Raw genomic sequence first — 24,841 nt, forward strand, 5'->3', positions numbered from 1 at the left:
CTGGGAGCTAGGGGAAGAGGAAGGCTTATATTCTTGGCCACATCCAAGCTGAATAGTGTTTCTGTCATGGTGAGCTCGGGGCGAGGGAGGGAGTAGGTTGTGGTCTAAATGCCACAGTCTCACTGCTCTTACCAAGATTTAGATTTCCTTGAATAAATGTTTCTCCACTTTGCTGTACACCCTTAGGACAATTTCCAGTGATAAATGATTGGGCTTTTTTTTCAAATTTATTTTCACAGTTTACAGTTATTTTGCTGGGGAGAAAGGTGTCGGCTTCTGCCTAAGCCTCTCTTTTAACCAAGGTGGAGATTTTCATATACTCAAAAATGTGCAGAGAATTGCTTTCATGAAAGGTGGAAAGTTTCCATGAAGAGCTTTCATACGTTATCTATTGATTATCTCTCACATCTATACTTTTCACCCTCAAGGCTATTGCCTTGCATATATTCTGCATCACTTCTTGCCTCAAGTACTTCACTAACCTCCTAACTAGTCGTCCATCTTAATTTTCTCCCCCATTCAATCTATCCTTCTGCTACTGGAGTGAATCATCTGAAACTTTCTTGATTATCTACCTTGAGTGGTTCTGTAATGACTATAGACTAAACTCCCAACTACTTGGCATGGTACACATGCCCTTAAACAGCTAGCTCCAACTTTCTAGCCTCATCTTTTGGCAATTTTCCAGATCTATCTTACATTCTAACCATAGAAGATAACTAGTCTTACCATGGTGGTTGGCTATCTTTCAAACTTTTGTGTTGTAGCCATGCTATTCCCTTTCCTTCTCTGTCTTGTAAATTTCTACTTACTCCTGTAAATTTCTACTTACTCCTGTTCTGCAAAGGCCTGATCAAATAATATCCATCTTTTCCAAGCACCTAACAAAGTCAGTTTATTGAGTTGAAAATCACATGTTCAATCAGAAATTAACAAATATTTGTTAAATGAGTATGTCTTATAAGCCTCTTTAGTATATTTCTCCTTCCTTTCTAGACTCAAATTGAAAAACATAAGAAATGGGGTGCCTGGGTGGCTCAGTAGGTTGAGTGGCTGACTTCAGCTCAGGTAATGATCTCGCAGTTTGTGAGTTCGAGTCCCATGTCAGGTTTTGTGCCGACAGCTCAGAGCCTGGAGCCTGCTTCTGATTCTGTGTCTTCCTCTCTCTCTGCCCCTCCCCTGCTTTCTCTTTGTCTCTCTCTTTCTCAAAAATAATAAACATTAAAAATATTAAAAAAAGAAAACCATAAGAAATATTGAGACAGTTTGCTTTGTAGAAAAATACTCTAGAGTTGGTATTAAAAGACTATTAGAAATGAAGTTACAGCTGCCATTCTATTTAAATGAATAATACCTAAAAGTATATTTATTCAGGGAGGAACCTCCTCTCCAAAAGATGGGAGTATGTGGGTAGCCATGTTATAATTCTAATAAAAGGTAATTCAGCTTCTGGGCTGTGCATTCTAGAGGGGGAAAAGGAAGGCTTCATCACCACATATTTATTTATGCAAGAAAAGTAGAATAAGTATATTCTGGGATAATTCTCACCCTGAATGCCCTTCGTACTTAGGAGTTCTATACCTAGATAGGAAGATAAAGAAATTGGAATATCAAAATGTGGTATTCTGAGTATATTTACTTACTCAGGAAGATCTGGGAAAGGTCCTGTTTAATTTACAAACAGAGTATAATCAGATTCATTGTCCTCACCAAGTTAGGAGAAATAAAAGGGAATTATGTTGGTTCTTACATTTTCCTTTTTCAGGTGAAGCATCTAAAGCTAATAACAAAACCATCTGAAAAGGGTATATTACTCAATAATAAAAATAAATACTGGAATTCTGATTCCTAAGTTAATTCCCTTAATATAATTTAGATGCCTTTAGATAGATGCCTTGTTTATCATATATACATACACAGTAGTATAAAGTAGGTGATTCAATTTATTTAATGTTAACTATAGGCTAGTCAGTGAATAGCATGAGAAAAAGCAATAAACTCTAGCTCTTTTTTCCCATCTCACGGTATCTGAGGATAAAAATAAAAATCTACCCCAAATTTCCTGGTTCTCAATTAAGAAAATTCCCCAGAATTGTTTTTCAATGGAAAAGAATACTAACTAGATCTCAAAGAGTTGTTTCTCTGTATAAAATCTGCAAAATTTTATTTTTCCACTGTGTACCTTTGAGCAATGTGAACAGCTATGTTGTTTTCTGGTAAACACCTTTGGAGAAGCCACGTGCGCCAGAGCCAGTGCTCCACCTCAAGCAGCTCCCGGTAATTCTGTCCTGGTACTGACCTGAGGCAGTCATTTGTGCTAAGAAGAGCAGGTACACAGAGGTAGCATCCAATTGCAGGTGTCCCCACTGGTCATCACCCACTACGGTGGCACAGGTTTTGGTATTGTATTTGGCATGGAGGCTATCCCTGGTACTCTGACTATATTTGAAGGATTCTACTTTATCCACCTGAAGAAAACAAGAACAGTGAAAGAAGGCTATGCAGAAAAGTCGTCCCATATGCCATACTTCTGTCATACTCTCACATTTATCAGTACATTTGGTTTTCAGGCAACTGTGAATATTTAAAATATGCTGTTACCTCTTTTTCCTGACAGTGACATAACTAGGAAAGTCTGCTGTTGCCATTTTTTTTAATTTACGCAATTAAATTATAAAATAATACCAGTTAAAACCAGCTATTTCCTGCTCATTACCTCTCTTTTACTTTTCAGATGGCTGTTTTGCCACATTGTAGACATAAACTCAGATGCCAGTGGTTGAGTGAAAACAGCCTAATGAGAGATAATTAAATTATAAAAAGATGCATTAGTTCCTAAAACAGAGGTAGGAATTTTGAAGGAAATTCAGACAAAGGGATATATGTTGAAGGAGTAATGAAGAGAGTGGCAGAGAGATACATGGAGTGACAGAGAAAACATATGAAAGAAAGCTGAAACCAGAAGTGAGAAAGGAAACACTGTGCAAGGGACAACTGAAAGACTTAGTTCCTGAAACTTAGATTTGATTATATGGGCATCTGATATATGACAGTAACTATTATACTTTTAAATATGGTTCATGAAGTTAGTGAATTTAAACCTATTTGGTAAGGTAGAACATACAAATACCTAAAATACAAAAAAAAAGTAGCAAAGAAGGGGAAAAGAGAAATGATGACTATGAGACCCCAGGAGAGAAAGCACGAATAAAGAAGTTCAGAAGTGTGGAATTGATTTCTTTTTATTTCTACTTTAGACTTGTGTGCCTGTGGATAGTCACTTTATTAATCTGGGCTTTGCTTGCTTCTTCTAATAAAATGTAACCTTAGACTCAAGAAAATCAGTTTAAATTCAATGTGTGCAAGGTGTGTAAAGATCTCCTAGGATAAATGTAAAACACTTTTTTTTTGGTAAAATACTTTCGAATGAAAAAAAATCATAAATGCAAAAGATAAACCACAGACTGCTAAAAAATATTTGCAGTATATGTGACAAAACATTAATATCCATGATATACAGGAACTCAAGTAGTCAAGAAAGAGACAGCCCAAAAGAAAAATAGGCAAAGGATCTAACAGGTAATTAAAAGAGGAAATGAAAATTTTCAATTTATACCAGAAAAGATGCTCAACTTCATTCAAGGTCAAGAAAATGCAAATTAATGCAAGGAGATATAAATCCTAGACACTTATCTCCAATCCTAAAATCTACAACACTGACAAAAGGTTTTTCCTCTAAATTTTGTACCAAAATTCATTTAGTGGCAAAACCTGACTCAGATTGACATGGGGCTATTTGTAGTTTTAATTTGTTCCACTCAGTATGGAAATGCATTCTCCCCTACAGAGAGATTACTGCTTTTGATAATCCAGTGCTATTCTGGCCCTGCTGAGAGCATAACATAATATATAGCACATGCACTGGACTTAAAAATCTGAAAAAGTTTGAATTCTAAAATTTATCTGGTCCCAAGGGTTTCAAATGAGGGCTTAGAGCCTGTGTCCTCTTTACTCAATGTCCAGAATTGCATGTACAGTAGTGATGAAGTATATTAAAGAGCCATTTGTAGAGGGGGTGAAAAAAGACTGAAAGGAAACATGCTAGTGGTAACTGGGTGGTGAGATCATGGGTGATAGTTCCTTCCTTGATTCTACAAATTTTCTAAACTTAAGTGTCCGCTGTTGGTGAAGTTGAAAAAACATAGGCTGTAAACATTCCCTAAAGGGTAGAGACACTATTACAATGCGCTTTTATTCAAGAGGGAGCTGGTACCAATGCCATACCTGTCGGATCATGCAGTGGAGCAGTCCCCTCATCAGCTTCACTACACTCTGCAGAAATAAATGGAAACAAGACTGTTATAAACATCCCTAGATGCAGGAACACTTACTCAGCAACTGCAGTTGGTACATGACCTTTTGAGAACGAGTAACCCTATCCTGGGCTCCTATTTACATGGCATTTACTTTATAGGTACACAGAAGAGCTAAACTGCAGCTAAAAGTGGAATCAAAAGCTGCAGTTGCTGCCTCCCTCAAGTCAAAAAAAGAATCCAAGCTCCAACAGGCTTATGTAAAACCAAGCCAACCATCCTATTAGAGGACATTCCACCCCGAGAAAAGAGGCAAGTCAGCTCTGAACTCCTAAAGCTATAAGGGTATTCTAGAATAGTTCCTAGGGCCTGGAAAAGCCAATGGCGTCACTTTTTATTTTTTCTAAAGTAGCCCAGACTTACCTTCAGGAGTTCACAGAAATATTTCTCTGTACATTTTCTCTAAAGAATAAATGAACTTTATTCAGAGTAAGTATAAAGGGGAACTGTTAGTACAACTCAACCTCTTTTCCATGGGGAAAAAAAGCCACAGTATTCTTAGATCTCAAGTTATCACTCTTTCTCTTACTGGGGCTTGGCAAGTTTCTTTTTTTAATGTTTATTTATTTATTTTGGGAGAGAGATAGTGAGCAGGGGAGGGACACAGAGAGAGAGAGGGAGACAGAATTGCAAGCAGGCTCCATGCTGTTAGCATGGAGCCCAATGTGGGGCTTGAACCCACAAACTGTGAGATCACAGCCTGAGCTGACATCAAGGGTCAGATGCTTAACTGACTGAGCCACCCAGGTGCCCCTGGGCTTGGCAGTTTCTAAATTAGTTAGCTTTCCAATCATAACATTCCAAAATTCTGGTCACCAACTATATACTGTACTGGTTGGTATAACATAATATAGTAATAATAATTGTATTACATTATAATATAGTAGAGTAATACTATACCATACTAGTTATACTACATGACACTAGAAGAGCCCATCAACAGTGGCATGGGTAGGCAATGTTTTGGAAAACATAGCATCAAATGGCTTCTCCATTTCTTTTCCCATTTTTATTTTTTTAATTTAGATTCAAGTTAGTTAACATACCTAACCAAAGAGGTAAAAGATCTGTACAATGAAAACTATAGAAAGCTTATGAAAGACATTGAAGATGACACACAAAAAATGGAAAAACATTCCATGCTCATGGATTGGAAGAACAAATGTTGTTAAAATGTCTATATCCACTCAAAGTCAAAGCCATCTATAGATTTAATACAATCCCTGTCAAAATACCACCAGCATTCTTCACAGCTAGAACAAACAATCCTAAAATGTGTATGGAACCAGAGATATCCTGAATAGCCAAAGTCATGTTGAAAATGAAAACCAAAGCTACAGGCATCACAATTCCGGAATTCAAGCTGTATTACAAAGTTGTAATCATCAAGGCAGTATGGTACTGGCACAAAAACAGACACACAGATCAATGGAATAGATTAGAGAACCCAGAAATGGACCCACAAATATATAGCTTCTCCATTTATTTAAGCTTTCTGTTTCACAGTCCAAAAGAAATACAACCAGGTTACTCCAGGATATGCTAGCTCAGAGGTGGCTTCAGGACACCTCTGAAAATAAATCTACTTAGGAGCCACATCACTCTGTTATTCCTTCAAAACACTGAAGTGGGACTATGAGCAATAGGCATGATAAGGATTAAGTACCTGTTAAGTCGGTTATGCTCCAACTCTTTATGCAGGCTTTTATTGAGAAAGAATAAAAAGTGTATCCTTGGGAGAGCTCCCTTTGTTAACTAATTGCTGTCTATAAATGGTGCCCGCCTCTTACACATCAAGGGAAGAAATCATATACATACATACATATACATGCATATATACATATATATGTGTATACACACACACACACATATATATACACACACACGCACAGATATATATATATATATATATAGATATAGATATATAGATATAGATATATAGATATATATATGCATGTGTAGTCAGGCAGTATATGATCTCATCACCTCGTATTTTAATTTACTTCTATCTATCTATCTATCTATCTATCTATTTATTTATTTTGAGGGCAGGGGAGGGGAGAAAGATAGAAAGAGAGGGAGAGAGAGAATCCCAAGCAGGCTCCACGCTCAGCACAGAACCTGATGAGAAGCTCAATCTCATGATCGTGATCATGACCTGAACTGAAATTGAGTCAGACGTTTAACTGACTGAACCACCCAGGCACACCAAATCTCCTCACCTTTAAAGTATGAAGCATTTATCATAAAATAATGAAACTGACTGCAACCCCTATAAGAAAATCTCTATCATTACTTTGACCCTAATGAAAGAGACCATCCTTTTAATATACCCTGTTACAGAAAGCATCTGAACTATCTTCTACATGTCACTGCATCCTCACAGGTTTCTATCACATTCTTTCAACTTTCTTGGCCATCAAAAAGCCTTGCTACTGCTGTCTACATTTTCTTTAACTTAAACAGCAAACCTTGGGGCGCCTGGGTGGCACAGTCAGTTAAGCGTCCGACTTCAGCCAGGTCACGATCTCGCGGTCTGTGAGTTCGAGCCCCGTGTCGGGCTCTGGGGTGATGGCTCAGAGCCTGGAGCCTATTTCCGATTCTGTGTCTCCCTCTCTCTCTGCCCCTCGCCCGTTCATGCTGTCTCTCTCTGTCCCAAAAATAAATAAACGTTGAAAAAAAAATTAAAAAAATAAAAAAAAATAAACAGCAAACCTGGGAATCATGGACCCAGTGGAGAATTCCTGATTCCACTTTTGGCCTCCTGCAATGGCCATTGTCTGCCATTTCTGTCCTCAAATTCCAACTTCCAAGCCAGAATACAATTAATAGAAAGTATGGGCAGGTAGGAATGAGGGGAGGTATTTGTACTTTGTATTCCTCCAAACTGGCCATTTTCTGTTTCATTGCTGTAGTTAGCATTATTTAGACATGTTTATTCATACACTGGAGCTTTAACCACATCAAATGACACCCTCTTCTTACCTACTCTTTTTGAGGACATGGATCTACATACAGTAAAGCCTTGGATTCTGAGTAACTTGTTCTGCGAGTGTTCCGCAAAGATGAACAAACATCCCTAACAAATTTTATCTTGATAAACGAGTGATGTCTTGCAATATGAGGAGTACATGATGCCAAATGTCACATGATCACAACTGAGCCAATGGTTCTTTTCTTTCTCCCTCTCTCTCTCGCTCACTCTGGGATTGTGATGATCATCAATGCAATGTCACATTTCTGTGAAATCCTCAAAAGGAGACAAAAGCAAGTGTCATTGGATAGGTTACTTGTTGGAAGTTGCACAAAAAGAAAAAGATTCCATTGAGCCAAGAGATAGCAGTGATTCTGTTAGTGATAGTGGAAGTCGTCCTACATAATAACCCTCCTCTCTCATCTCCCTCACACCAGCCACAAAGGTTTCAAAGATAAGTGCAGGTTAATTTCTTTTTCTTTTAGTTTATTTATTTATCTATCTATCTATCTATCTATTTATTTATGAGAGAGCGAGAGTGAGCACACACGTGCAAGTTGGGGAGGGGCAGAGAGAGAGAGAGAGCGGGAGAGAGAGAGAAAGAATCCCAAGCAGGCTTTGCAATGTCAGTGTGGAACCTGATGCGGGGCTAAATTCACAAACAACGAGATTGTGACCTGAGTCAAACCCGGACGCTTAACTGATTGAGCCACCCAGGCGCCCCTAATTTATTTATTTTTCTTTATAGTTTGCATTTTCTTTATTATTTTGTATTATATTACAGTATTGTAATCATTTTTATGTAAATATTTTTGGGTTGTGGAATGAATTATCTGAGTTTTCATTATTTCTTATAGGGAAATTTGCTTTGATATACAAGTGCTTTGGATTACAAGCATGTTTCTGGAACAAATTATACTTGCAAACCAAGGTTTTACTGTATTTGTAAACTGACTATATAAGGACATATAACTATGTACAACCACTTCTACATTAAGTATTAATCTCTTTCTCTTCAGGTATATGTACACTCAGATGTTTGTTGGGCATGTAAAATATGCAAAACACTCTATCAGGCTTTGTGGAACATAAAGATAAGGGATACAGAGCACATACGTTAAAAAAAACCATCCTAAACTACATAGTCTACCTAACAACTCCTAGTTATCCCTTAAAATCTAAATTTTCTGTGACTCCTTCCTTGCTTTGTCGAGGTAAAGACAAGACATTCCCACCTCTGTCCCACAGAACTTTGTACTGTATCTCCTATATATTACCTACAGTATCTGTCCTAATGTATTATTTATTTGTTTATATATCTGTATCCCTCATTAGACTATAAACTCTTTAAGAAAATGGGGCAGAGACCAGGTTTGGAAATAAACCTTTAAGTCAGTGGATTGAGTAGGCTTTATTTTTAAAAATATATATTCCATGTTTGCAAGTAATTCCCAAATGGCTCATCAAAAAAATTGTGGGTGTGTGTATGTGTGTGCATGCACGCATGCATTTTGAGAAAGGGAGGATGTAAATAAGACAAAATGTTAACAATATAGTGAATCTAGATAAAGAGTACATGCAAATCTGCTCATTTTACTATTTCTTATAACTTTTCTATAAATTAAAAAAATTTTAAATAAGAAGTTGAGAGCTAAATATAAACATTTTGTCCCATTTTGTTTATTTATATCTAGTACAGGGCCTGGCACGTGACAATTACACAAAGTCTGCTAAATGAAAAAGTGAACATGCTGAGTAGTACAGACCATAAGTGATCTAGAAGTTCCAAGAAAGTAGCCCTGAGAAAGAAGTGATCACTGTACAACTGAGTGGTCTTATGAGGACAGAAACCACAGAAAAAGTGAGACTGGTGCTGGGCTTGAATGGAGAGTATTAGTTCAGATTGGAAGAGAACGGGTATCGTGAGTGGAAGAAACAATTTGTTTTTGTTTTGTTTTGGTTTTTTTTTTTGGAAGAAACAATTTGTAAAAAGATTTGGAGGTGAGACTGTCCATGGCTTCCATGGAGGAAAAATTCAAAGACTTAATCTGAAGTTATAAGATCCAGGTTGTATTCACAGCACCACCAAATTCCAGCTTCATCTCCAAGCTTCAATCCCTTCACATAAATTGAGGAAGATAATACCTAATTCACAGGGTGTTGTGAGAATAAAATACTAATAATTATGGGGAAGTACACAGTACAATAAAAAGTATTTACACAAATGTCAGGTATTTTTATTAAGGGATTATTTTTAGAAGAATAAGGAAGATACCAATCTGGTTAGAACTGGGAGTAGATAATACAGGGCCCCCAAATCTTACAATTTTGAAAAAGCAGGCTAGGACCAAGCCCTAGAGTCTTGGCTATTAATCAAAAACATCTGGATTTTACTTGTCAGGAAATAAGCCACAGAAACATTGCTGAGAATGCAAATGATATAATTAAAATGTGTTTTTCACAACAGTGTTGTGATCAAGGTTTAGACTATGGTTGAGGCAGAGGGGAATAGAAAGGAAGAGATGGATTAAAAAAATTACATGAATCAACAGACTTTGGTCTGCATGTATCAAAAGGTAAAAGGGCAAGTCAGAAATCACCCTAATGGCAGCACTTTTCAAATGCTGTTTTATAGAACACTAGTCCAAGAAATTCTGGAAAAGCTGTAAACCTCACCCTCATCTTACATTTGAAACGCACATAAGTACATCAAAGGCTCAGAGAAATAATGGAGTAAAGAAACCCACTGTTTAACATACCCCCAAGGTTAGTTGACCTAATGTTCCATGCAATACACTCTGGGAAATTCTGTAAATAATGTTGCTTAGGTGACTGGTAGAATGAAGACACCAATAAGAGAACAAGGGATGTCTGCTGAGTTGCTATTGTTAGCTAATCTCTTTTTTTTTAAAGTATTTGTTTATTTGAGAGAGAGAGAGAGTGCGCAAGCAGGGGGAGAGGCAGAGAGAGAGGAGAGAGAATCCCAAGTAGGTTCTGCACTGTCGTGCCCCGATGTGGGGCTCGATCATACGGAACCGTGAGATCAAGACCTGAGCTGAAACCAAGAGTCGGGATGCTTAACTGACTGAGCCACCCAGGTGACCCAGTGATCTCTTTTGTTTGTTTTTAGTAGGGAACATGGGGTTTCAGACATCCTGATTTTGAGAAGACATAGGATATGCAGGTACAACTGAACAGAAGACAATGAAAATCAGGGTTTGAAACTGAAGTGAGACCAGAACTAAAGATGAAGTTTTGGAAGTGATTCATATAAAGGTAATAGTTAAACTCATGAGAAAAGGTAAGAGATGACACAAAGAGAACAAAACTGAGGAAGAAGCAGAACTGGAGGCATCCAAAGAGCTATCTCTATTTGTGTGCCTATTTATTTTTATGGGTGTGCATCTTTATCTGTGTGACTAAGAGGAAAGGGCATTTGTAAAAACATGTATGTGCATAATTATATTCTTACTCTAAGACAGAATAGTCACCTAAACCCTTGTCTCCTAATTCTCTTTAGTTCTTTGACATTATTTCGCAGAGAGAAACCAACGTGAGAGTTGGAAAGAAGAGTAAAAATGATTAACAATTGGTTTAGGAAAATCCACACAGTAATGGAAAGTTGACCGTAGGTGGGAATTTCATCTGTCGATTTACTGGATTTAATCTATCCTCATTTACTGGCCATAAGTCAATGGTTATTATCCCTAGTTTCACTTTAGAATCAGTAGTTTTTTTTTAAAACTGAGGGCTACTGGAGGGGAGGTTGGTGGGGGGATGGGCTAAATGGGTGACAGGCACTAAGGAGGGCACTTTTTGGGATGAGCACTGGGTGTCATATGTCATCACTGGGTTCTACTCCTGAAACCAAGACTACTCTGTATGTTAACTAACTTGAATTTAAATAAATAAATAAAAAGAATCTAAAAAAAATAATGTCCCAGGGCTCCACTTCCAGAGATTTATGTAAATTGTTCTAGGCTGGGGTTCAGTAAAGGTATTTCTTAAAAGCTTCCCAAAAGATTCCAATGTACAGCCAGAATAGGTTAGGGACAAATGTAGCTCACCACCTGTTACGTAAATAAAGCTTATCTCTGGCTGCTTTTGTGCAGCAACTGAAGTGCTGAGTAGTTGGGCAGAGATCACACGTGATCCACAATGCCAAAGATATTTCCTATCTGGACCTTTACAGAGATGATTTTCTGATCCCTGGTCTGAATTAACTGAGTCAGGTTTGAGAAAAGTTAATGAGACCTAATAATAAAATATGTTTTAATTCATAATGGAAGTTCATAGAAATTTTAGGATTCCCAGAGAAATGTTTATTTTTTGAAGATGCTTTCTATTGTTATAATGTTTTTGAGATATTTCAAAGTTATTACTGAGGTAGTATGGAAAATATCTTTGGGTTCTGCCAAAAATTATTTAATGAAACATTAAAATTTAAAAGTAAACAACTCAATGTTTCCTTAAATACCCCCCCCCTGTTAAATTCTTTCTTCCTGGACCACAGAAGGAAAAATTTTAACTTTGCATAATGATTAGTCAACAAAGAGACAACAGATTTCTTCTAATAGTATTGAAAAACATTGGTCAAATTGTACTAGGTATGGAATCTTGGATATTGTTCCACTAATATTAATCTCTAGCAAAACAAACAAAATACTGAGCTCAAAATAGCCAAACATTACAGTAGGATGCAGAATTTCAGAGGTGGAGGGAGGAATAGGCTTACAGGACTTTTAAAACAACTCCTCCATATTTTCCAAATTCTTACAATGGTTATGTATGACTTTTATAAGCCATAAAAATATTGATCTGTACTTCTTAAGTTAGAGCAAAAACTCCAAAAATTTTTTTTGATGGACCTAGGTACATCCCAATAAATGGCCTGAAGGAATGGCAAATGCCTGCCGTTGCAGATGACAACATGGTGAAACTTCCCTATTGCCAAGGACTGCAACCCCGCAACATGTTGATCCCCTTAAAAAATAACCAAGTCTTGGGTGCCTGGGTGGCTCAGTTGGTTGAGCGTCTGACTTCACTCGGGTCATGATCTCACGGTTCCTGAGTTCAAGTCCCACATGGGGCTTGCTGCTGTTGTCAGTGCAAAGCCCTCTTCGGATCCTCTGTCCCTCTCTCTCTGCCCCTCCCCCGCTTGTGCTCTCTCTCAAAAAAATAAAATAAAATAACCAAGGCTCAATATTCTGATTTACAGATAAAGACTAGAGTTCGGATTACCTAAGTCTGAGAGATACCGCTTGAGCAGATGGCTGGTGTAGAATCTTCTCCACTAATGGAAAATAATTCACACATACCTTACAACTGACGGTGGAATTTCATAATGTTAAAAGACCCATGTAGCTCAGAATATCATTTTCTTGGTCATTCAAGAGAACAGAGCACTCTTTGTCTATAAAGGATGCTACTTTACTGATGGGAAGGCCTTAAAATTTGGCTTAAACGCATCTGCTGATTCTGACCTTATTTTGCTTGGGGAGGGGGACAGACTCTGAAACAGTGGCCATAGGTATAAATTCAACAAATAAAGTCTTTACTTGTATCTAGTTGTGAAAGACTCCTAATTTGTGTCAGTTACCCTCATACAAATACCACCTATCGATGAACACTGGGTGCTATATGTAAGTGATGAATCGCTGAATTCTACTCCTGAAACCAACATTGCACTGTATGTTAACTAACCATAATTTAAATAAACATTTGCAAAAGAAATAACAAATACCACCTATAATTTTCAAAAATGAAGTAAAATGATAGATACCTGCTTCCAACATTCTTCTCAATGAGAATAAATATGCTGGAGACTGCAAAATACCTTTACTTAGACGATTATAAATTTCAGCAAAGATCCCACGATAGGCTTTTCCACTATAACAGAACAGACTGCCCTCTCCCCCTGAATCAGCAAGTTTCAAGTTTCCACTACACCAAAAAAAAATCAGTACAATACAGGAAAGCATTCTGGAATGTAATTTCAAGAAGGTGAAGAGAGAGGGAGAAAGGCAAAATATAGTTCTTTTATCTCCTTTGAGCGACATTTCTTTAAAACCCTGCTTCCCATTCAACCTCCCAGCCCACACACAGCTCCAGATCTCTTTGTATATTTATTCTGAGTACCTGCTCCAGTTCATAGGCCTTTGCCTTATCCTCATCCTGGTCTGCATTCTTCCGATAGGCCAGGCCCAAACCCCACACAGCCAAGATACTGTACACATTATCTCGGACCCAGGCGTCTTTCTGATCATAGCTGGCTGGAAGCAAGCCAGTCACTGGATTCTGCAAGACCAAGAAAAACAGGACAGGCAGGTAACCATAAGGTGTTAATATGAGGAGACCAAGTCTATCAAATGGGTTACTGAGGGACTTTGGTTTTTCTTCTACTTCACCACTCTTTAGTTTTATAACCTCCTCTTCTTCTGACCAAGTGCAAGCAAATGCTATCTTGAACAAGGGGGAAACGCCGGCTGAAAACTTCCAAGTCTGAAATGTGAGTATTGTTAAAAGAGAGGTAGTGTTTTAACTTTCCAGTTAGAAGGAATAACTATCAACAAAAACCCAGCATTATAGGACTAGAAAAAATATATAATTAATAGTGTATACAAGGTACCACAAATCTTCACAACAATTTAGTCTTAAGATGACTAAATGTTCTCCTACTTCTTTTCTTTGGCTGGAGGGCAAGAAGATGACCCCCAAACCTGGGGGAGGGGACGGGGAGTGTCAATAAACAAGCTTCAACACATTTTTCAGCTGTGTCCCTGGAACCCCGCTGTGGCTTCAGGGACGGGGTGGTGTGTGTGGGGGACGCTTAGAAGCCAAGGCTCAGGGCTCAAGGCTAACGGTACTTGACCCTCGTTCTGTTCTTGGCCCAACACCTATCTTTTCTTCAGGGTCCTCTACGCCTTCCCCAGCTAAGGGGCGGGAAGACCTGCTAAACACACACACACACACACACACACACACACACCAGGGGTGGGTGTCACCCAGCAGTCTCTGTCTAGGCCATCACACTGCACATCCTCGATGATTACAGGCACCCCTTCACTTACCTGATGGCACAGGATGGTCTGATGCACCAGCCGAGCGTAGCCATCCAGTCGGACCCCGGAGTTACTTCGGCTCCTCATCGCGCCACGTTTCCAATCCCCTCAAGAGAAACAGCCTACGTGCTACAGGGGCCCTGGGTCCTCCAAGTTAGGAGGCTCCCCGATGCAGCTCCACCCTCGCGGGGAGGAAGAGCCCGAGTGCCAGGCCCCGGCAGAGCCCTCCCACAGCTCAGGCCTGGAGCCGGCCGTCCATGAGCCTGCGGCGGCCTCTGGAACTCCAGCCCACGCCAGCAAGTGCCCAAGACGCTCACGGTCTAGGGCCCCGCCGCAGCTCCCTGCCACCCTTACTCCCGTCCAGCCTCCCCGCGAGGTTCCTGCATTCCCCACTCAATCCCCGGAGGCGGCCACGGCCCAGAGCCTCCCGCGCGGCCTGCGGCAGCAGGTCACTAGCTGCTGCGCCGCTTCCACCTTGCGGGAGATGCGAGCTGGAGGCGTGGCCGGCGCCGCGGGTCCTGGCAGCTGCGCGCTAAGTCCAAGGGGTTCGCCTCGTCCGCCCCGCCCGTGCGGGGGCCCCAGCACCCCCGCCCACTCCGCGGTCGAGAATGTGTCACCGTAGGCAATATGCTTTCAGAGGTTTATTTTCGAAACATTTCCAATGACGATTTAAGTTTTCCACACTTGCTGTGCATGCAGGATATTGAGGAGGCCTGGTTTCTTCTGCCGGCCTGGTTTTGGGAACCGATGGTAACTTCAGACCTAAGAGGCAAGACTCACACTGGCGTTAAGGGTCTAAAGAATTGGAATCTCTGGAGTTTTATTGTATTTTATACTTTTCACTAAAAGAACAGCTTGAATTCCTCACTTTGACCCAAACCAAACAAGAAAGAACTCCCTAAGGTACTTTACTCCTTAGCAACTGGTGAAGAGCCAGGCCCGGGAAGGAGGGGGGCAGTGGTGCCCTTTGAGGAAGCTAGTTTTCGGGTAGGGAACCGGGCTGGGAGGGAGCAGTACCTCAAGACAGCCTTGGCCAGAGAGGAGCTAGAGGAGATTGTGTAACTGCCTTGGAAGGCTTCCACGTGCGCACGTAGATCACTAGGCTGAGGCACCAAACACCCAGCTGAAAATAAAGGGGCTAAAGGGAGGCTAGAAAAGAAGCCTGCAGGCAACCCTGATCATTTGCCACAGGGTAATCGGCCCGCACCCCGCTGGGTGGCCCCGTAGGGCCATTGCTCCCTCCGTTTGCAGCCCTCGACCCCAGTGCTTGATCACCGCTTATGCAAAGCCTGCACATGCTTTTCAAATTTTTTTTTAATTTTTTTTCAACATTTATTTATTTTTGGGACAGAGAGAGACAGAGCATGAATGGGGGAGGGGCAGAGAGAGAGGGAGACACAGAATCGGAAACAGGCTCCAGGCTCTGAGCCATCAGCCCAGAGCCTGACGCGGGGCTCGAACTCACGGACCGCGAGATCATGACCTGGCTGAAGTCGGACGCTTAATCCACTGCGCCACCCAGGCGCCCCCAAATTTTTTTTAACATTTATTTATTTTCAAGAGACACAGAGAGACAGAGTGCAAGTGGGGGAGGGGCAGAGAGAGAGAGGAGATAGGGAACCTGAAGCAGGCTCCAGGCTCTGCTTGAATCCAGCACCAATGAGATCCTGAGCTGAGCTGAAGTCGGGTGCTTAACAGACTGAGCCACTCAGGAGCCCCTGAACATGCTTTTCAAAGTTGGGTTTAAGTACCAACTCTCAGGGTAAGAGAGTTAGACTGACCTTTCAAATCCAATCTGGAGAATCTGTGATTTGAAGCCTTCCCTAGCCACCTCACCCAAACTAACCACCCAAGTGGTTTTGCATTTTCATTTATCTTTTTATTTCTCTAAATTTAGTCTCTTCTCTCATAAGCTCCCTCCATTTCAACACCCCCCTCACCCCTGCCCAAATTAACCTCAAGCCCAGCATCAAGGAGGTAATTAGCAAATATTTGTTAATGATAATGAAGAATGAGAAAATGCTCAAGAACTCAGACCTGGAATTTTCAGTTTTAACGGCCAGTTAGATGCAGTGGTACACTTAGAATTATTCTCAAGAATAGTTTCCATTGCAGTCGTCACTAGCTACGCAAATGCCAGGACTGGCAAATAACAAGCCACTTCAAGGCCCAAGTGCTCAGGGGGAGAAAAAGTCCAGGGAAAGCTACTTCATTTTGGTGGAAAGAGTGCTTGACCCTTCCTGCATTGCCCCTAATCTCTGACATCTCCCTCTCAGCCTGTGTCCTCAGAAATCTTGTCTCTATGCTTCTCCCCTTCGAGCTTCTGCCCTCTCTTTTTCTTCATTTAAAAATGTTTACGGGGTGCCTGGGTGGCTCAGTCGGTTAAGCGTCCGACTTCAGCTCAGGTCACGATCTCACGTTCAGTGAGTTCCAGCCCCGCGTTGGGCTCTGGGCTGAAGGCTCAGAGCCTGGAGCCTGCTTCCGGTTCTGTTTCTCCCTGTCTCTCTGCCCCTCCCCCGTTCATGCTCTGTCTCTCTCTGTCTCAAAAATAAATAAACGTTAAAAAAATAAATAAAAATGTTTTCAAAATACCGAAATAATAGGTACTCACCAAAGAACTTGAAAAGTATAGAAAAGTAAAGCAAATCACCCATAATTCCTTCACACACACAACCACCTGTTAATAGTTTAGTGTAATTTTCTAGTATTTTCATTCCTTCTGCATGGGGCCTACCCCACCCCAAATTATTTAGAAGTATGAGTAGATTAGGAATGCCAAAAGTGGGGTGTCACCAAGAAAGGTAACTGGCTGGCTGGCTAACAAAAGGTCTTGTTCAATGGCATTACCTCGGTGCTTTCAACCTCAGTCCAGGCTGGGTATTCAGTCCTTCAGTCTTCGAAACTTGATCCCCTCAGTGTCCCAGAACTGGTCAGACTCAGGAGGCTGACTCATGCTGATTACCTTAGGAGACTGATGTATGAAAACTGGAATGCTGGTTGGTAATGAGAAATGGAACTGTAACAATTTATGTTGGCCTTATTACCAAATTCCTTCCCTTAAATAATGTATAAGGCTTACTCTTTACCAAGTGCTACTTTGTATTATATAATAGCTGTATGAAGTAAATACTATTATTAATCCCATCCTAGAGATGGAGAAACTAGGGCACGGGAGGATTAAGAAATTATCAGGTCTGCTCTGTGTTGGCTTCACCGACTCTCCCTTTTCTATGCTTCTGTGGCTCACTGACACATTGTTTAGATATGTCAGAGTTATCAATCAAGTTATAACCAAGACTTACCAATCTGGAAGCCATTATGTTTCTTGAAGGTGATTCTTCCATTTGATTCAATGTATATTAATTTTATAGTTTAACTCTCAAATAAAAGTTTATTTCCTGGGGCACCTGAAGGATCAGCAGGTTAAGCATCTGACTCTTGATTTTGGCTCAGATCATGATTTCATGGTTAATGAGATTGAGACTCGCACTGGGCTCTGTGCTGACAGTGCAGAGCTTGCTTGGGATTCTGTCTCCCTCTCTCTCTGCCCCTCCCCTGCTTTTGCTCTCCCCCACTCTCCCTCTCTCTCTTTCAAAATAAATAAATAAACATTTAAAAAATTTTATTTCCAACTTCCTAGAAATTTTTTTACTGTTGGTCCCTTATATTACCTGGAAGCTTTCATTGTACTAATCTTCAAAAATCCAAAATTTTTAAACCTTCACATTTTATAAATATTTCCATGGTTTACATTTTATGTTAATGTATGCACTAATCTTCCCTCTAGTACATGCCCTCCAGTTTGCTTAGCTATTCTCTTATTCTTAATTAATAATAAATCTTTTTATTAAATTTCTTGAAAGAAAAAGCCCATACACTATCTTCTTTCCATCATTTCCCATTCACTCTCTTCAAATTTTTAAAAATATTGCATAAGCAATATATATAAACACATTCTCTATTTAAAAAGTTAAAACATTACAGATAAGGTTAAAGTTCCTTGTGTTTATCACCCATAATCACAGGTTCCTCTATCTCCTTTCTGAAAGGTAACCACTGTTACAAGATAAGTTGTATACTTTCAGATTTTTTCCTATGGATTAACATGTATAACATGTAGAAATGCATATAAGATCTTGTTTTCTGTGTATTCTTTGAATATAAGCAATGTTATACTCTACCTACTGTTGTGCAGATTTCCCTATTCATCCAAAGTTATGTCATGGAGATCTAGTCACGTTATCATGCATCATGGTTTATATAGGCATATTGATGAGCATTTACATAGTTTGTTTCCAGGTATGAATTCTTGAAAACAGTACTTCAGGGAATATACATATATGTCTTCTTGTGAATGCATACAGGTGTTTTGGATATAGGCATTTAGATTTTTGAGATAACAAAAAAGCCATTTTATTTATTTATTTTTTAAATGTTTATTTTTGAGAGAGAGAGAGTGAATAGGGGAGGGACAGAGAGAGAGAGAGAGAGAGAGAGAGAGAGACAGAATCTGAAGCAGGCTCCAGGCTCCAAGCTGTCAGCACAGAGCCTGATGCAGGGCTTGAACCCACAAACCGCAAGATCATGACCTGAACTGAAACCAACAGTCAGATGCTTGACCAACTGAGGCAGCCAGGTGCCCCCTGAAAAGCAATTTAAATGATCTGTACCAATTTGTAGTATAGGAGTCTCCACTTCCTCCATTCTTACCAACACTTGATATTATTAGACTTTGATTCTAAGCAATCTAATGGGCACAAAATGGTATCTTACTTTAAGTTTCATTTACCTGAAGACTAACGTCATTGAACATATTTTTATGTTTAATTTCATTTATATTTTATTATGTTTAGTTAGTTTATTTCTTCTGGTTAATAACTGTTGATGTACTTAGTCATTTTTCTACTGGGCTGTTTTCCTTATTGACTTACAAGAATTTAAAAAATATATGTATTCTGTATTTTAGCTTTTAAAAAAATCTAAAAGAGATATTGTACTGAGTTTCCTATATGTAGTTTGTCTGTTTGCATTTTTATGGTGTTTTCTTTTAATATAGTTTTTATTTTTAATGAAGTCAAATTTATGAGTTTTCTCATTTTTGTCTTATTTTAGAAGGCCTTTATAGTAGGTTGAATGGTGACTTCCCTAAAGATATGTCTACCTAGAACTTGTTAATGTGACCTTATTTGGAAAAAGGGCTTTTACAGATGTAATTAATGTTCTGGAGATGAGATCATGCTGGATTTCCTACTAGCCCCTAAATCCAATGACAAGTGTCCTTATAAGAAAAGGAAAAGATGCATTAGGGAGAAGGCACTGTGAAGATAGAGCCAGAGATGGAGGTGATGCATTAAAAGCTAAGGAATGCCAAGGATTGCCAGCAACCACAAGAAGCTAGGGGAGAACCAACCCCACTAATACCTTGATATTGGACTTTGGGCTTTCAGAATGTGAGAGAATAAATTTGTTGTTTTGAACCACACAGTTTGTGGTAATTTCTAATGGCATCTCTAAAAAACTAATAAAGCCTTCCTGTCCCCAAGATCATTAACATCTTATCAATTTTTCTATTACTTTTATTGTTTTGCTTTTTATCTATACCTCTTTTAATTCCTCTATAATTTATTTTTATAAGTGGGTTTAGATAGAAAATTAAAAAAAATTTTTAATGTTTATTTTTGAGAGAGACAGACAGAGTCTGAGTGGGGGAGGGGCATAGAGAGAGGGAGACACAGAATCTGAAGTAGGCTCCAGGCTCTGAGCCATCAGCACAGAGCCCTATGTGGGGCTCGAACTCAGGAATGGCAAGACATGACCTAGGCTGAAGTCAGACGCTTAAGAGACTGAGCCACCCAAGGCGCCCCTAGACATTTAAAAAAAATTTTATTTATTTTTTAACTTACATCCAAGTTAGTTAGCATGTAGTGCAACAATGATTTCAAGAATAAATTCCAGTGATTCATCTCCTGTGTATAACATCCAGTGCTCATCCCAACAAGTGTCTTCCTTAATGCCCTTTACCCATTTAGTCCATCTCCCCACCCACAACCCTCTAGCAACTCTCAGTTTGTTCTCTGTATTTAAGAGTCTCTTACGTTTTGTCCCCCTCCTTGTTTTTATATTATTTTTGCTTCCCTTTCCAAATGTTAATCTGTTTTGTATCTTAAATTCCTCATATGAGTGAAGTCATATATTTGTCTTTCTCTGACTAATTCTGGTTAGCATAACACCCTCTAGTTCTATCCACGTAGTTGCAAGTGGCAAGATTTCATTCATTTTGATTGCCGAGTAACACTCCATTGTATGTATATACTACATCGTCTTTGTCCATTCATCCATTGATGGACATTTGGGCTCTTTCCATACTTTGGCTATTGTTGATAGCGCTGCTGTAAATATTGGGTGTATGTGCCCCTTTGAAACAGCACACTTGTATCCCTTGGACAAATACCTAGTAGTGCAATTACTGGGTCGTAGGGTAGTTCTATTTTTAACTTTTTGAGGAACCTCCATGCTATTTTCCAGAGTGGCTGCACCAGTTTGCATTCCCACCAGTAGGGCAAAAGAAATCCTCTTTCTCTGTATCCTTGCCAACATCTGTTGTTCCCTGAGTTGTTCACTTTAGCCATTCTGACTGTGTGAGGTGATATCTCATTGTGGTTTTGATTTGTATTTCCCTGGTGATGAGCTATGTTGAGCATTTTTTCTGTTAGCCATCTGGATGTCTTCTTTGGAGAAGTGTCTATTCATGTCTTTTTCCCATTTCTTCACTGGATTGTTTTATGGGTGTTGAGTTTGATAAGTTCTTTATAGATTTTGGATACTAATCCTTTATTTGATATGTCATTTGAAAAATATCTTCTCCCATTCTGTTGGTTTCTTTTTAGTTTTGTTGATTGTTTCCTTTGCTATGCAGAAGCTTTTTATTTTGATGAGGTCCCAGTAGTTCATTTTTGCTTTTGTTTCCCTTGCCTCCAGAGACATGTTGAGTAAGAGACATGTGGCTGAAGTCAAAGACCTTTTGGCCTACTTTCTCCTCTAGGATTTTGAAGGCGTCTTGTATTACATTTAGATGTTTCATCCAGTTTGAGTTTATTTTTGTGTATGGTGTAAGAAAGTGGTCTAGGTTCATTTTTCTGCATGTCATTGTCCAGGTTTCCGAGCACTGTTTGCTGAAGAGACTGTCTATTCCATTGGATATTCTATCCTGCTTTGTCAAAGATTAGCTGGCCATATGTTTGTGGGTCCATTTCTGGGTTTTCTGTTCTGTTCCATTGATCTCAGTGTCTGTTTTTGTGCCAGTACCATATTTTCTTGATGATTACAGCTTTGTAATATATCTTGCTGTCCGAGATTGGGATGCCTCCAGCTTTGGTTTTCTTTTTCAAGGTTTCTTTGGCTATTTGGGGTCTTTTCTTGTTCCACACAAATTTTAGGATTGTTTGTTCTAGCCCTGTGAAGAATGCTGGTGTTCTTTTGATAGGGATTGCATTGAATGTGTAGGTTGCTTTGGGTAGTATCACCATTTTAACAATATTTGTTCTTCAAATCCATGAGATTGGAATATTTTTCCTTTTTTGTGTCTTATTCAATTTCTTTCATAAGCTTTCTATAGTTTTCAGATTATAGATTTTTCACCTCTTTGGTTAGGTTTATTCCTAGGTATTTTATGGTTTTTGGTGCAATGGTAAATGGGATCAATTCCTTGATTTCCCTTTCTGTTGCTTCGTTATTGGTGTCTAGGAATGCACCTGACTTCTGTGCATTGATTTTATATCCCGAGACTTTGCTGAATTCATATATTAGTTCTAGCAGCTTTTTGTTGGAATCTTTTGGGTTTTCCATATAGACTATCATGTCATCTGCAAAGAGTGAAAGTTTGACTTCCTCCTGCCTGATTTGGATGCTTTTATTCCTTTGTGTTGTCCGATTGCTGAGGCTAAGACTTCCAATGCTATGTTGAATAACAGTGGCGAGAGTGGACATGCCTGTTGTGTTCCTGACCTTAAGGGGAAAGCTCTCAGTTTTTTCCCATTGAGGGTGATATTAGCAGTGGGTCTTTCATATATACTTTCATGATCTTGAGGTATGTTCCTTCTATCCCTACTTTCTTGAAGGTTTTTATCAAGAAAGTTGCTATATTTTGTCAAATGCTTTTTCTGCATCTATTGAGAGAATCATGTGGTTCTTGTCCTTTCATTTATTGATGTGATTTATCACATTGATTGTTTGGTGGATATTGAAGCAACCCTGCATCCCAGGTATAAATCCCACTTGGTCGTGGTGAATAATTCTTTTAATGTATTGTTGGATCTGGTTGGCTAGTATCTTGTTGAAAATTTTTGCATCCATGTCCATCAGGGAATTGGTCTGTAGTTCTCCTTTTTAGTGGGGTCTTTGTCTGGTTTTAGAATCAAGTTAATGCTGGCATCTAGAATGAGTTTGGAAGTTTTCCTTCCATTTCTATTTTTTGGAACAGCTTCAAAAGAGTAGGCCTTAGCTCTTCTTTAAATGTTTGGAAGAATTCCCCTGGGAAGCCACTGGCCCTGGAATTGTTTTTTGGGAGGTTTTTGATTACTGATTCAATTTCTTTACTGGTTATGGGTCTGCCCAAATTTTCTATTTCTTCTTGTTTTAGTTTTGGTAGTTTATATGTTTCTAGGAATTTGTCCATTTCTTCTAGATTGCCGAATTTTTGTCATATAATTGCTCTTAATATTTTCTTATTTTTGTTTGTATTTCTGTGGTGTTAGTTATGGTATCTCCTGATTCATTTATGATTTTATTTATTTGGGTCTGTTCCTTTCTCTTTTTGATCAATCTGGCTAGGGGTTTATTAATTTTGTTAATTCTTTCCAAGAACCAACTCCTAGTTTCATTGATCTGTTCTACTGGGTTTTTTAAAATTTTGATATCATTGATTTCTGCTCTAATCTTTATTAGTTCCCTTCTTCTGCTGTTTTGTGATTTATTTGGTATTTTTTCCAGATTCTTCAGGTGTAAGTTGGGTTGTGTATTTGACACATTTCTTCCTTCTTTACAAAAGCCTGGATTGCTATATGCTTCCCTCTTATAACTACTTTTGTTGTATCCCAGAGATTTTGGACTGTCACATTTTCATTTTCACTGGCTTCCATGTACTTTTTAATTTTCCCTTTAATTTCTTGGTTAACCCATTCATTCTTTAGTCGTATGTTCTTTAATCTTCAAGTATTTATGGTCTTTCCAATTTTTTTCTTCTGGTTGATTTCAAGTTTCATACTGTTGTGGTCTGAAAATATGCATGGTGAGATATAGATCTTTTTGTACTTGTTGAGGACTGATTTGTGACCTATTCTGATATGTGATCTATTCTGCAGAATGTTCCATATGAACTCAAGAAGAATGTGTGTTCTGCTGCTTTAGGATTAACATTCTGCATGTATCTGTTAAGTCCATCTGGTCCAGGGTTTCATTCAAAGCCACTGTTTCCTCATTGATGTTCTGCTTAGATGATCTGTCTATTGAGGTAAGTGGGATGTTAAAGTCCCCTACTATTATGGTATTGTTATCAATGTGTTTCTTTACGTTTATGATTAATTGATTTATATATTTGGATGTTTCAATTTGGGAGCATAAATATTTACAATTGTTAGATATTCTTGGTGGATAGACCTTTTAATTATGATATAATGCCCTTCTTTATCTCTTGTTAATTTTTTTGTTTTAAAATCTAGTTTGTCTGATATAAGTATGTCTAGTCCAGATTTCTTTTGATGTTCCTTAACATGAAAGATGATTCTCCATCTTAATTTCAATCAGCAGGTGTCATTAGGTCTAAAATGAGTCTCTTCTAGGCAGCATATACACGGGTCTTGTTTTTTTTTTTTTTTAAATCCATCCTGATACCCTATGTCTTTTGATTGGAGCATTTAGTCCACTTACGTTTAGATTGATTATTGAAAGATATTAATTTAGTCCCATTGTATTGCCTGTAGAGTTGGTGTTTCTGGTGATGTTCTCCAGCCCTTTCTAAGTCTTTGTTGTTTTTGTTTTGTTTTGTTCTCAAAGAGTCCCCCTTAGAACTTATTGCAGAGCTGGTTTAGTGGTCACAAACTCTAGTTTTTTGTTTGTCTGGGAAACTCTTTTTCTCTCCTATTCTGAATGACAGCCTTGCTGGATAAAGAATTCTTGGCTTTGTATTTTTCTGACTCAGCAAGTTTAATATATCCTGCCACTCTTTTCTGGCCTGCCAAGTTTCTATGGACAGATATGCTGTGAACCTGATCTGTTTTCCCTTTTAGGTTAAAAACTTTTTTTCCCCTTGCTGCTTTCATAAGTCTTTTCTTGTCTGTGTATTTTGTGAATTCGACTATCATATGCCTTGGTGATTGATGGTTTTTGTAAAGGTGAAAGATTTATATGATCTGAAGAGAAACCAGAGTGGTCATTGA

General features: G+C 38.9%; 1 protein-coding gene across 4 annotated transcripts in view; it reads right to left on the reverse strand.

Annotated features, from left to right (window-relative positions):
- The window catches only part of PHKA1 (phosphorylase kinase regulatory subunit alpha 1), a 195,594-nt gene extending 180,633 nt beyond the window's left edge, over window positions 1-14,961 (reverse strand). For 2 of the 4 annotated variants that reach the window (XM_043569865.1, XM_043569864.1), the window contains exons 1-4: window positions 14,418-14,928; window positions 13,486-13,644; window positions 4,285-4,332; window positions 2,300-2,468 (exon numbers count right to left, since the gene is read on the reverse strand). In XM_043569865.1, coding sequence (XP_043425800.1) covers window positions 2,300-2,468; window positions 4,285-4,332; window positions 13,486-13,644; window positions 14,418-14,495 — 454 coding nt within the window. In that variant the 5' untranslated portion in view covers window positions 14,496-14,928. Of the gene's footprint in view, window positions 1-2,299; window positions 2,469-4,284; window positions 4,333-13,485; window positions 13,645-14,417 lie in introns of all 4 variants that reach the window. The other 2 variants (XM_043569863.1, XM_043569866.1) reach the window with 2 other exon arrangements.
- Window positions 14,962-24,841: the final 9,880 nt, after the last annotated feature.

The sequence above is a fragment of the Prionailurus bengalensis genome, chromosome X (assembly GCF_016509475.1).
Source record: "Prionailurus bengalensis isolate Pbe53 chromosome X, Fcat_Pben_1.1_paternal_pri, whole genome shotgun sequence".
NCBI classification, from domain to species: domain Eukaryota; kingdom Metazoa; phylum Chordata; class Mammalia; order Carnivora; family Felidae; genus Prionailurus; species Prionailurus bengalensis.